The sequence below is a fragment of the Populus trichocarpa genome, chromosome 1, assembly GCF_000002775.5.
Source record: "Populus trichocarpa isolate Nisqually-1 chromosome 1, P.trichocarpa_v4.1, whole genome shotgun sequence".
Taxonomy (NCBI): domain Eukaryota; kingdom Viridiplantae; phylum Streptophyta; class Magnoliopsida; order Malpighiales; family Salicaceae; genus Populus; species Populus trichocarpa.
The window spans coordinates 30,631,621-30,644,631 of record NC_037285.2 but is presented as its reverse complement, the minus strand read 5'-3'; the positions used below and the strand labels follow the sequence as shown (position 1 = coordinate 30,644,631).

The 13,011-nt window shown below is 31.7% G+C and overlaps 2 protein-coding genes across 2 annotated transcripts; one reads left to right on the top strand and one right to left on the bottom strand.

Moving 5' to 3' along the window:
• Window positions 1-4,263: 4,263 nt before the first annotated feature.
• LOC18095177 (ATP-dependent Clp protease proteolytic subunit-related protein 1, chloroplastic-like) lies at window positions 4,264-7,904 on the top strand. Its single transcript, XM_052446259.1, is given in 9 exon segments — window positions 4,264-4,629; window positions 5,205-5,320; window positions 5,499-5,702; window positions 5,799-5,903; window positions 6,065-6,127; window positions 6,406-6,517; window positions 7,153-7,214; window positions 7,282-7,464; window positions 7,546-7,904. Coding segments are annotated over 8 exon segments (927 nt in total). The 5' UTR covers window positions 4,264-4,629; window positions 5,205-5,206; the 3' UTR covers window positions 7,630-7,904.
• A 514-nt stretch (window positions 7,905-8,418) lies between these two features.
• LOC7478652 (ankyrin repeat domain-containing protein EMB506, chloroplastic) lies at window positions 8,419-10,671 on the bottom strand. The gene is made up of 7 exons (XM_002300228.4): window positions 10,206-10,671; window positions 9,986-10,065; window positions 9,725-9,823; window positions 9,548-9,646; window positions 9,347-9,445; window positions 9,161-9,259; window positions 8,419-9,086 (listed from the first exon to the last, which is right to left on the bottom strand). The coding sequence occupies exons 1-7, from the start codon at window positions 10,585-10,587 to the stop codon at window positions 8,982-8,984; spliced, it is 963 nt and encodes a 320-aa protein (XP_002300264.4). The 5' UTR covers window positions 10,588-10,671; the 3' UTR covers window positions 8,419-8,981.
• Window positions 10,672-13,011: the final 2,340 nt, after the last annotated feature.

Here is a 13,011-nt window from a genome sequence, read left to right as displayed (position 1 = left end):
TTCATAGATTCTGTATCCGTGAATTGAGCATTAGTTTTTTTAAATTTTAATTGGTTTTCTTTTACGATTTAATTTTTTCAATTTTTTTTTATTTAATCAGTTTTGCAGTTTTTTGTTTTTATCAGTTGAGAGATGCATGAACCTTCATAGATTCTGTATCCGTGAATTGAGCATGTACGGACATATAAGAATTTTCATATAATGACGGACATTATTTCCAACTTAATTAAAAGTCTATACTGACGGGTCAGATTCTATCTTGTACATAAAATTAAACCCCTTTTTCTCTCTCGTTTTTTTAACATAACATATGTACAACACGAGTCTAACAATATATTGTTTGTTTTTTATTTTGATAGTTGTTGTTTTTTGAAAGTTTTTTTTTTTTTAGAAATATATTAAAATATATATTTTTTATTTTTTTAAATTTACTTTTTATATACGTATATCAAAACAATTCAAAAATACAAAAAAAAATTAAATCAACAAAAAGATCAAAATATTTTAGAATCAGGACTGGAATGAAAAAACAAACCGCACCTAAATTAGGGGTGAGCAAAAAAACCGAAAAACCGATTAAACCGAAAAAACCTGAAAAAAATACTGAAAAAACCAAACCGTGAAAAAAACCGATTAAAATTTTCAAAAAACCAACCGGTTCGGTTTCGGTTTTATAAGCCTGAAACAAAAAAAACCGAGCCAAACCAGAAAAAACTGAGTCAAACCGGTTTTTATCCAAAAAAAACCGAAACCGGTCGGTTTGAACCGGTTTCGTTTTTTAAAAAAAAATTCGGTTTGGTTAGTTTTTTTTAATAAAAAACAAACATAATCACTTTTAAATATGTAATTTACAAACCTGGAATTTCATGCACCAACGAATTAAAGGGTTTTTTCTTGGCTGATAATCATGTAATGGTCAAATTATCTCTTCATACCCCGCTGCTTCATGGAAACAGGCTGGAAACTTCAAGAAGGCGAGGAAGAAATGGGATATATGTTGACCTATTGAATGATGAATTAGTCAAGTAACTGCTCTTTTTTTTATTGGATTATCTCGTTGTTTTCTGTTGAATTTCCTTTGTAGGAATTAACTAGTTATTTCACGTGAACTTCTTAGTAGGTCGGATAATTTTTTTTAGCAAAAAAAAAAAAATATATATATATATATATATATATATAAGTTTTTAAAATGTGTTTTTACAACAAAAATACTAATTATAAATTAAATTTTTTTTGCATGCATTTCATTAAATAAATAGTGAATTATTTGTGCCAGTAAATACAAGCGTATCTATTCAACTAGCCTAGCTGCAAGTTGAATAATTTATTTTTTAACGCACATGAATTAATATGTAGGTTTTATTAATGTGTTTTTTTTATAATAAGTAAAAAATATAATTGTGAATCAATAAGCCGATACTTATATATAATAAAATATAATGAATATCATATACTTTAATAAAAACTCATAATATATCTCAAGCTCATTTTTAACATAGTATAAAAATAGAATAGTGTTGCAATTGCTATATTGACACATCATTTGTTTAGTCTTTGTATAGTAATTTTTCAAAAAAAAAAGATTAAAAAAAATTAAAAAGAATGAAGATAAGATAAAAAAAATATATAAATAGACTAAGTGTAGAGTGATAAATATTTCAAGTATAAATAATATTTTTTTAAAAAAAATGTAAAGAAAAAAATAACTAAAAAGATATTACAAAAAATAAAGATAAAAAAATGATAAATAGATCAAAAGTAAAATAATAAAAATTTAATTTTTTTTAGAAAAACTTGTTTTCTAATAAAAAAACAAAAAATTACAGATATATCACCACTAAAAAAATTAAATTGTGTAATTTGTATAGTAAAACACCGTACATGTATAATAATACCTGTACTGAGTGTGTACTTGAACAAACTGATTGGCGAAGTTGTGTTTTCCATCGTTTTCTAATCCGAATGAAGACTTGGATAAGGCCCAAGCCAGCGTTGGAATTTCATGACGTGGAGAGCTAACCATTTTGCCAAGTAACCTGCTGACTTCAAAGAGCTAGCTTTTAATAGTCAAAACAATGGGGGCGGCCTTTGGTTTCAGAGATCTAGTGCGTCCTGTTACTCTTGCCTGCCTGAGGATTTAAAGCCATAAAAAAAATGGCGAATATCCTCGTCATACCTAAAATCTTATAGCATGCTGCATGGGACCACTTGTCTCGATATTGTGCTAAATGGGGGGAGGCCGATCTATCTGCCCCAGAACCGTGTATAGTTTTTCCATGCCAAACTTGAATTAGTGGAAGTCAAATACAAAGACCAGCAGACTATATATATATATATATATATATTTTTATATGGGAACTTATCTTCCTTTATGGTGGTAGATCTTGAGTTACGTCGACTTTTCCAATTCACAGGGAGGGAATGGGGGTCTTGTTGACTGCTGAGGAGGCGCTGCAAATGGAACTAACGCCTGTAGCTGCCTGGACCTGGAGGATGGCTGAACAACAAGAACTAAATCCAGCCGAGCATTTCCCTGGAAAGAAAAGGAATCCAGCCCTTCATGAGCTCACAACAGCCTACTAAAACTAGGTTTTGCTACTTTGCTCAAGAACTAGCCTGCTTGTTTTCCACAGAGCCCGAGTCCCCTGTCTATCAATCTTTTCTTCTTCTTTTTTCTGAACCAACAAAACTTGTTGAAAGCACCCATTGTACTCTCCAGTACTGTCCACAACCAAAACCAGAAGCCTGGAACAGTTAGTTGTACATTATTGACTTGTAGCTATTTTTTCTAAGATGATCGAAATTTGAGCCCTCAACTACAACGAAGCAGCAGCAGAAATTGAAAGCTGACCTGGTTTCTGGTCAAAAAAAGAAAAAGAAAAAAAAAGGGTCAAGTTGTGCTTTCCTCCGTTTTTTAAACGTTTTTCAATTTCGACATGTTTGTTAGATGGTGATAAATATTGTTTTTTAAATTAATTTTTATTTAAAAATATATTAAAATAATATATTTTTTAAAATTTTTAAATTTATATTTGTAGTATTTAAAGGAAAATTTATTTGTAAGAATTCGTTTTATTCTTTTATTCTTGAATCTAATCACTTTAATATCACTTCAATTACTAAAACTAAAATAATATTTTATAGTACAAATATTTTTATAGATCTTGTCAAAATAATACAAGAGTCTAATATAAAAAAAAAACTATATCCTTTTAATCAAATGAAAAACTATCTTTTTAATATGGGTTACGTCTTTATTTATATAAGTAAAAAAAACAGTTATTTTATTTAGTAACTCCTTTAAGTTTTGAACTAAGTCCATTTTTTATAAGCGAACCAAATTTAATTTAATAACCAATAATTTTTTATATCAAAATTATCCAATAATATAAAAAAAAAAAATTGTTCTTTTTTAAATGGAAATCCTTAAATTGCGCTCCACAATTCTCATTTTTCGAACATGAGATCTTTAAATTAAATAGAAATCTTAAGTATTAAATGCTACGTATCTCCTACTTGACCTCCTTTAACTCCTTTCTTTGAAAGTAAAGAATTATTCACTGTCATATAAAAAGAAAATAAAAGCAACGAATTGTTCTGTAAAAGCCCACATCCATCCTCTTACAAATTGTTGCAATAACTTCTTCTTCTTCCTTTTTTTATTTTTGTGATGTAAGAGGAGTGTTTCGTACTGTAGTAGTATTTTTTAATTAAAAATATATTAAAATAATATTTTATTATTATTATTATTTTAAAATATTTTTAATATTAATATATCAAAACGATTTGAAAATAAAAAAATTATTTGAAACAAAAGAAAATTATTTTTTTTTTCAAAAATGTTTTTCAAACACAAAAATAAATGGGTTCTAAGTTGTTTTTTTTCGGAGTGGCATTGTGCTTAAAAGAAAAGTTGAATTTTTTTTTGCTTCAAGTTATTTTTTTTGTTTTTTTAGATCGTTTAAATGCGTCGATATCAAATATAAATTTTAAAAAATATTTAAAAAATATTTTTTAAATAATTCTATTAAAAAAAATATTTTGGAAAACAATGTTACTGTAATAATTCTAATAATTCAAAGTATGTGGGAAGGATGGGCCTAAAACAGCCCTGTTGTTGTTCTTCCTAAAGTGCAGAGGCTCTTCTACCCAAGTCTGTTTTGAATTAGACAAGTCTCTTTACATGAGGTTAGGCCCAAACCCAAATTCATGAGGTTAGGCCCAAACCCAAATTCAGATACGTTCTCACTCTTCACTCTCCAGAACCAACCAGTAAAAAAGAACAAAAACACAGAGAAAGAGAACGAGACCCAAACGCACCAAAACCTCAAGCTTCACTATCACCGCTCTCTCCAAGCAAAGAGAAATCAGCAATCACTCGCTCCAGTCTGCAGTGCACATATAGTATGGCGACTTCTCTGCTATCTCCACTCTCAGCTCCAAACCCAGAAATGGTCAGTTCCTCTGCTGGGTTAAACAAGTCCTCCTTTCTCCCATGCTCCAAACTCTTTTTATTAAGCACTCCAAGAAAACGAAGATGCTACTGCTCTTGCAAGTCCCCTACTGCATCTGGGAGGTCACTGAATCATATTCCCAGCCAGTTTAGACAATAAAACCTCAAAGATGGACGTCAGTCTCTCTCTCTCTGCTCTGTTTATTTAGTTTGTTATTGTCAGCTTTATTGATTATTTTTTAAACTATGGGAATATGCCCTTGTTTATATTTTTGAATCATTATTAGCTTTTTGGTTTTTCTTGTTTATGGAATTGTTTGTGTTTTAGAGTCTTTAATGGAAAAGACAGCAACATTGGCCATTTATTTGCTTGATAATTCGGAGACTGCCTTTTAATCTTCCCTCATCCATGAGCTCGATAAGTCATAATTGCATTACTATGAGATGAGATGAGATTCAATGATTTTAAGGTTATGCCGGCAGTATACAGATCACTTATTTTGAATGAGACGACTCCTAATTATTCAAGTTGAGACCTTCAGGTTCCTGCCATTTAACTGCAGTCGCTGTTCTTATCGGGACACTTATCTTTCTTTGGTTTTATGGAATACAAAGTGGCCTTTTGTATTAGAATTTGAGAGCTGCAATGGTTCTAGTGTCTTTGACTTGTTAATTTCCCAGCAGCTCCGAATTTGATACTTCGAATTTTCAAATTCTAACTTCCATTTCTCTTTTATCTTATCCTCTGCAGTGATGGAAAATTATAAAAATTTACCTCCATCTCTTTATGGTCTTACTCCTTCACAAATGGACATGTTCATGACTGAGGATAATCCCGTTCGTCGTCAGTCAGGAAGTGTCACAGAGGTTCTTTCTTCTTAATCACTCCTTGAGATCACCTCTCTAGCTTCAAGATGATCTTGTATTGATTAATTGCATAACAGTAGTTTTTCTTATTGCTTGCTGGAAGTCGAGTTTATCTAAGAAACTAAATCATATAGTGGTAGTCCTGAGAGAGCATTTTTTTCTTTACCTTTGTTGACAGGAAAGCATCTCATCTAGAAAGAACTATCTGGACCATGGAGGGATGTATAGTCTATCAGGCATGATGGATCGGGGTCCTCCAAAATATAGTATGAGTGTAACCATGTACCATGGAGGGGGTAGAGGATATGGAAGACCTGAATTTGCTCCACCGGATTTACCTTCTTTGCTCTTAGATGCTCGAATATGCTACCTGGGAATGCCAGTAAGCAACTATTTTTATATCTCATTGCTATCCTCAATATCAACTAGAATTGTTGGTCTATCTTGCCAGGTTGTCTGACTTGTAACATCTTGATAGATTGTGCCAGCTGTCACAGAGCTTCTTGTTGCTTAATTCATGTATTTGGATTATGATGATCCTTCAAAGCCTATTTATCTATATATAAACTCATCCGGGACACAGGTTTGCACTTGAATTCCCCCCTCTTTTCTTTTCATTTTCTGTTAACCTGTTTGTGTCGCCCTAGATAAGCCATCAACTTGTGCTCTAATTATGCCTGAAATCACATTCATGTGGTTGAATATGTGTAATCATCTTCCCTAATTTATTTTCTTACTGTTTAGAATGAGAAGATGGAGACTGTCGGATCCGAAACTGAAGCGTATGCCATTGCAGACACCATGTCTGTAAGTATCATAATCTAGGATTTTCTCTGAACAGAGGTTATTATAATATCTCTTTAGTTCATGCACCAATATCTGTGTGCGCGCGTCTGTTTGTTGTGTGTCTGCACACAAGATTTTCAGTTATTTTTTCACCATTAAGTTTATGCTATGGAGCAATATTAAATGTGGGTGTTTGTTGCCTGTCTGCATGCAATATTTTCAATTATTTGTTAATTCTTTCATCAATTGTTTAATGTGATTGAAACTTATCCTGTGCATCTCTTTCTATATGCCTGAAGTACTGCAAATCAACTATCTATACTGTGAATTGTGGCATGGCATATGGTCAAGCAGCAATGCTTCTATCTCTTGGAGCCAAGGGTTATCGCGCCTTACAGCCAAACTCATCCAGTATGCTCCAAACTTCTCTTTAAGTTTAAAAGGATTATCACGACTTGTTTTGGAAAATGCAATTGCTATTTGGAGCTATGGGAACAGTAATGTGTTTAAAATTATTTATAACTAGAGAACCTATTTGTACTTGAATGGTTTAAAACTATTCTATTCACCATCATGTCTTCTAACTGTGTGGGACTATATGGCTGCTTAAGTACCATTCTTGAGAAAAAGAAAACGTGTCAGAACAAGTGAATGACTGATCGGGTGAAGTTCTATCACCAAAAATTTTGCCAGATGTCAGGAAAGTGGTATGATAGTTATGGGAGAGTGTTTATCACTGGTCATTTGTGGCTTGACCTAATCACCAATTTGACAATTTCTGGTCCTACAGGAAGGCGCACAATCTGTTTTCCACCCAGCAAATCCATCTCCTAACTTCTCGTAGCCTTATAAACTTAATTTCTTATAAAAGAACCTGTGAAAAAACTGTGCCTGTTTGCTTTGCTGATCTATTTTGATAGCCTTGGCATGAGCCACTAGCCTGTTGATTGCTCGATCAAACAATGTGGCCATAGGTTTGGCACATCTTTCAAGTAATGTAAAGGGTTTTGAGCATGAGGTTCTAATAATTTGATTCTGGATTGTAGCAAAATTATATTTGCCTAAAGTCAACAGATCAAGCGGAGCTGCAGTAGATATGTGGATCAAGGTTCTCCCCTCCACTCTCCCTTCCTTTTTCTTCCTTCATCAATTTTCGCAACTAACTTTTTTCTCAGGCCAAGGAATTGGATGCAAATACTGAGTATTATATTGAGCTGTTAGCAAAAGGAACTGGGAAGCCGAAGGAAGAACTTGTTAAAGACATCCAGCGACCAAAATATCTCAAAGCTCAGGAAGCCATAGATTATGGGATTGCCGACAAACTACTTAGCTCAAGTGATGATGCATTTGAGAAAAGGGTAATTTTTTCATTGCATTTGGCTTTTGTTTTGTGTTTGATTTCATGTGCATTTGAGTGACAATAAGCCTTCAATGTTCAGGACTATGATGCATTACTTGCTCAAACAAAAGCCATGAAGGCACAAGCTGCTGGGCCAAGAGCAGCTCGCTCTGGTTTTAGATGATGACAAAATATAGTATAGCTGATTATACAGAGGAAACTGCCAAGGTAGGATACGCTTTTGTTGATGGCAGTGCTGGTCCGTGTGGCCAGATAGCTCTGGATCCGTATGCTAATCTCAAAGTGCTGTATACAATGTGTATCTTGGGCTAGGGCTATGTTAAAGTTACATGTATAGCAATAGACCACTGGTTCGTAACAGTAATGTAATACAAACAACTCCATATTTGTGTTTTGATCTTATTGAACTCCAGGAGAGAATTTATGCCTTTTCAACTAGAGATGAGTTCTCTTTTGTGCAGGGTGTGAGCGAAATATTCTTCACACCCAGACCTGGAGCTGTTTTAGGGCACAAACTTTCCAAGGACACTGTAATTAAGTTGGTGTTGAACTGCAGATCCCATATCTGATAGTTTGTCAGGAAAACTGGTTACAAATACTACATAGGGCAAGTTTGTGACGGTTGCATTTCATCTCATGATTGGTTGAGATTTGAGAGCTTGGACTTCATTATGATTGCTCTTGATGAAGTGCTCAGGGTAAGGCATCACCATCTTTAGTAAGATTTCCTCTCTTTTAATCCATTGACAGCAACTGAATTCATCGGTTGATATTTCAATGTCTCCGTTTGAGCTTTAAGAAATCAAAAGGAAGGCTGACACCTGTTTGTGTCATTGATAGCTTTGAATTCACTTGTTTATTTGCACTTCTGCTAATTCCAGAAATATAACCAAAATGCCATGTCTTTTGAAGAACATGACTACTTTTGCTGCTATTGAAGGTGGAGAAGACATCAAGGAAAAATACTATATAGAGCAACTAGTTTAAACTTGGCAATAGCCGACAGAATAAATCCACAGAATATAGATTTCTTAGAAGTTACTGATGCCTCACAATTAGGCTAGCCAATGGCTTCAACGTTCTTCTTGTTGATCTGAATGCAATGCATCTCATAACCATCATGATGATGAATAGATTGTACTGAAAGCTATTGTTATGCATTTTTTCCCCGGGAGACATGACATTTGCAAATCCATTTGCATTATTACCTGTGCTGGACACATTCATCCAAAGATCGATTGTTTGCTGTAGCCTGTTCAGCAGGCTTCTTCACCTCGGTGCAAAACTACTTTGCCCAAAGATTGATTGGGCTTCACCGTGCAAGTCACACGGTTTACTAAGCACCGTTCATTCTTGGACAACACAGAGGAGTTTTGAACCCCAATAAAACCCATACACGATAGATGAACAAACCCATTCAGAATCGGCATACACAAAAATAGGCGATGCCCTTGTAATGCACAACAGCTTCATATAGTCTTCTGCTTGTATTTACTGTCAAGGCTGTTGCATCCATTATAATTCCCTGTTAGCTGGTAAAACCTTCAGTAACTTCGCAATATCAAATGACTTAAAGTCTTTGCCAAAGCATAAGCTAAGATCCAGGGGTGTCATTCCATCCTGAAAAAACAAGGAAGCAATTCAGCATTCCTTGGAACAATTTTTCCTTTAAATATAAAATTGAAAACATTTACCTTAGTTCTTCTGGTCTTATCTGCACCATTGACCAACAAAACTTTAGCTATATCTCTATTTCTGCTTTGGACTGCAATGTGCAATGGAGTCCATCCTTCCTGCAAGAAATGTTATAAAATTTCTGGGGACCAGAATATGATCAATTGAGCAAAGGGTTCAGAAAAAATTTGGAAACTTGTACTGACATTATCCGCAGCATTGACATCAACCTCGTATTTTATCAGCAACTTTACAGTTTGCATTGCACCAACTTGAACTGCATAATGCAGTGGGCTAGCACCATCCTATTACAGGGATAAATAAATGGCAACAAATGTTCCTTAGAGATGCAAACAAAATTAAACAGGGGCAAAAAACACTTGCTACAATCAAAATATTAACCTCACCCGATCTCTGATATGTGGACTAGCACCTTTTCTTAAAAGATGACTAATAACAGCCTCCTTTTTGCCAATAATTGCCTTATGCAATGCCGTGAACCCATCCTATGTCAACAATTTCAACTTAAGATTTATGCTCAAAGTATAAGCTATAAACAGAATACAATAAAGGAAAGAACTCACATTATCCTGGTCATCAATATCTAATCCATCATCAAGCAACTTGTCCATAAATTTTATCTGTCCTGATAGAGCAAGGGTCTGGAGTGGATTCCATTTTGCCTGAAAGGATATTTTGCATGTTTACTACTATTTTTCTCATAGCCCATATGCTCTAGCAAATGGCAGCAAGTCAATATATATAAACGCTACTTCTGAATGAAAAAAAGAAAAACACATATTTCAGCAGGAAAATAGCTCTAAAACGTTATCAGCATAGGTTACAGTTGATATTTTGCGGAGATTAGGAGATGCATTCTGTTGGAAAATTGCTCTCTCTTCTGGTCCCAAAAGTTGTTCAACCTCTGCAGTGGTTACAGAACAACGTCAAATTCATTCATAGGGTAAAAAAAAATTTCATCCCTAAAGGAATAGGAATGTTCCACTTGAGAAAATGATAACATAGCACTATTAAAATAGGGGGGAAGGGAACAGTGAACGCCACCTTTGACAAGATCCTCCCCGTAGTTATTTTCTGTAGTGGAGTTAGTGACAGTGGAAGTAGCTGTGACAGAATTCTTTTCTTCCTCCCAATTACTATCAAAATCCAAGTCATTTTCTTTCGCTTCTTCTTCATCTTCTTGGTCATAATCACTGCCGCTTCCATCATCAGGATCTTCCCAAACTCCGTGTTTTGTCTCCAGATATGATGGTGATGATGCCCGTTTTGACCCGGCCGCATAAGCACTAACTCTTAAGCATTCCTTAGAAATAAATAATGGGAATCTTCCTAAACTTAAAAGGGGAATAGAAGAATAGTTGAAAGAAGAGAATCGAGGGAGTAGATAACTGGAATGACAAGTCACTGTAACTCCGGCGAACGCCATGATCAGCTAACGAGGTGTGTGTAGGCGTGGGAAGAACGAGATGGGGACGAAGATAACAGATGACGCGAAGGCTAGTTTAAGGAAAAAGCAGACGACGAGTAGGCTTCTCCGAGAAGGATATTTTGAAGGGGTCCGAACTACAGGTCGTTGCGAAAATAAAAATCATCAAATATTAAAATATAAGCACGATATGTACGAATGAAAATAGTATCTATCTATGTTCCGGGTTTCTTTATATTTATATTTCATTTAGGATAAATAATTTAGATATTTATATGCTTTATTTTTATTTTTATTTTTATTTTAATATTATTCATTTTTATTTTCTTGTTTTTATAATTTCAAAAATAATGATAATTAAAAAAAATACCAATATTGTATGATATACATTACGAGTAATTTAAGAAGGATGTTTTATATCATTTAAGGTTATAGTTGTGTATACATAAGAAAATAATGGAAACATAAATTGAGGAATTTTTAGGAATTAATAAAATTGTACAAAGAATTTATTAATATTGATCATTTTCTTTAATTAGAGGTGAGGTTGAATTTATAAATTAGTGTGCTTAAGTATGCAGTAATTTAGAAGTTATGAAGTGTATAATAATCAATTATATGTTTTTTTTTAGTTTTGATTTTTATATATAATTATTGATATACAATTTACACTTATGAATATTATCCGTCATACTTAAAATTGGGTATTTGACATGTGTTCCGCCGTGGGTTGTAAAATATATTTTAAATAAAAAAATAAGTATAGAAGGTATTTTAATGTTTTTTTACATAAAAATATTTAAAATGTAAATAAAAAAGTTTATATAAGTATTTAATTAGATAAATTGACAACCATCAATATAAATAAATAAATAAATAAATAAATAGTAAATAAAAAATAAAAAAACTTAAAAAATTAAGAGATGAACGTAGTTTAAGTTGTTTGATCTTACAAAATAAAATATTCACTTGATTTTATTTATTAAAATCAATACAACATAATAGAAATATAAACACACATAACCTGATTGAATAAAATAAAATAAAAACAATTATCATGGAAGATCGAACATATTAGAAATATTATTTAAAAATAAGTATTTATTATTATATTTAAAAATAAAACCCATTTATATAAAACAAAAAAATTATAAATGAATCAGAATAATATTTTGAAAAACTAAATACAAAAAATGTTTTTTTAAAAAAACTCAATTAAAAAAAGATATGCAAAACCTGTGGCTTAGGTCATGTGACCAGAATAAACCAGTAAAAAAGAAATTGAAGATAACCACAAACCAATGTTTTTTTTTTAAAAAAATAATATAGAATGATAAAAATAAAAGAAAATGAAAAAAAATTGAATGTCGATCTTCATTAACATTTTAAACATGTGACCCGGGTCATTAAATCTAAAGCACCAAAAATAAAAATAAAAATATGAAGTCCAATCCCCAACAAATCAAATATCGAATGATAAAATCGAAAAAAAAAATCAATTGCACAAAAGCATATAAAATAAAAAAAATAGAAATTAAAAGAATAAGAGTGAATCAAAATAAAAAATAAATTCGAAGGCAACCAATTTTTTTTTTCTATTGGAGGGTTAAATTGAAAAGAAAAATAATTTTAACACAAGAAAAAATAAAATCAAAAGAATGAGGGCTAAATTGAAAAAAAATAAAACAATATAAAATTTGATCAAATGATAAAATTAAAAACTAATAAAACTTGAAAAAACCAAGGAAAAAAATCAGAAATGATAAGGACTGAACTAGAAAAAATAATATATGACAAATTATAATTGAAGGACTAAATTGAAAACAAACAAAATTTTTATAAAATTATCAAAAAAAAATAAAAAATCAGAAGAATAAGAAGTGAAATTAAAATACTAGAAATTAATGATCGATAAAATCTTCATTGTTATTATACACAAAACATTTGTTTCATTTATATATTTATTTAATATATAAATATATAGACAAATAATTCTAGTTAACTCTAATAAGTTTTATATAATGAACCGACTATAATAGATGCAATATTAATAATATAACAAATAACTAGCATTGCCAATCATTTTGAAAAAGGTTTATTCAAAAAACATTTATCAAATATATTTTATCATGTTTAGGAGCCAGCACTATTATACTGCTATTTTCAAATTAAAAATATTTTTATATAACCCATTTTTATATAACCCATTCCACAACCAAAAACCCATTTAAATTGTATCCAAAGATTGCAACCCTGGTTAATTTAAAGTGAATGCAATAATAATTATTTTTTATTTTTTTAAAATTATTTTTTACATCATTACATCAAAATCAAAATAATCTGAACACATCAAAAAAATATTAATTTTAAAAAAAAAAATTTAAAAAATATTTTTAAAACAAAAAAAATAAACAGTCACTTAAC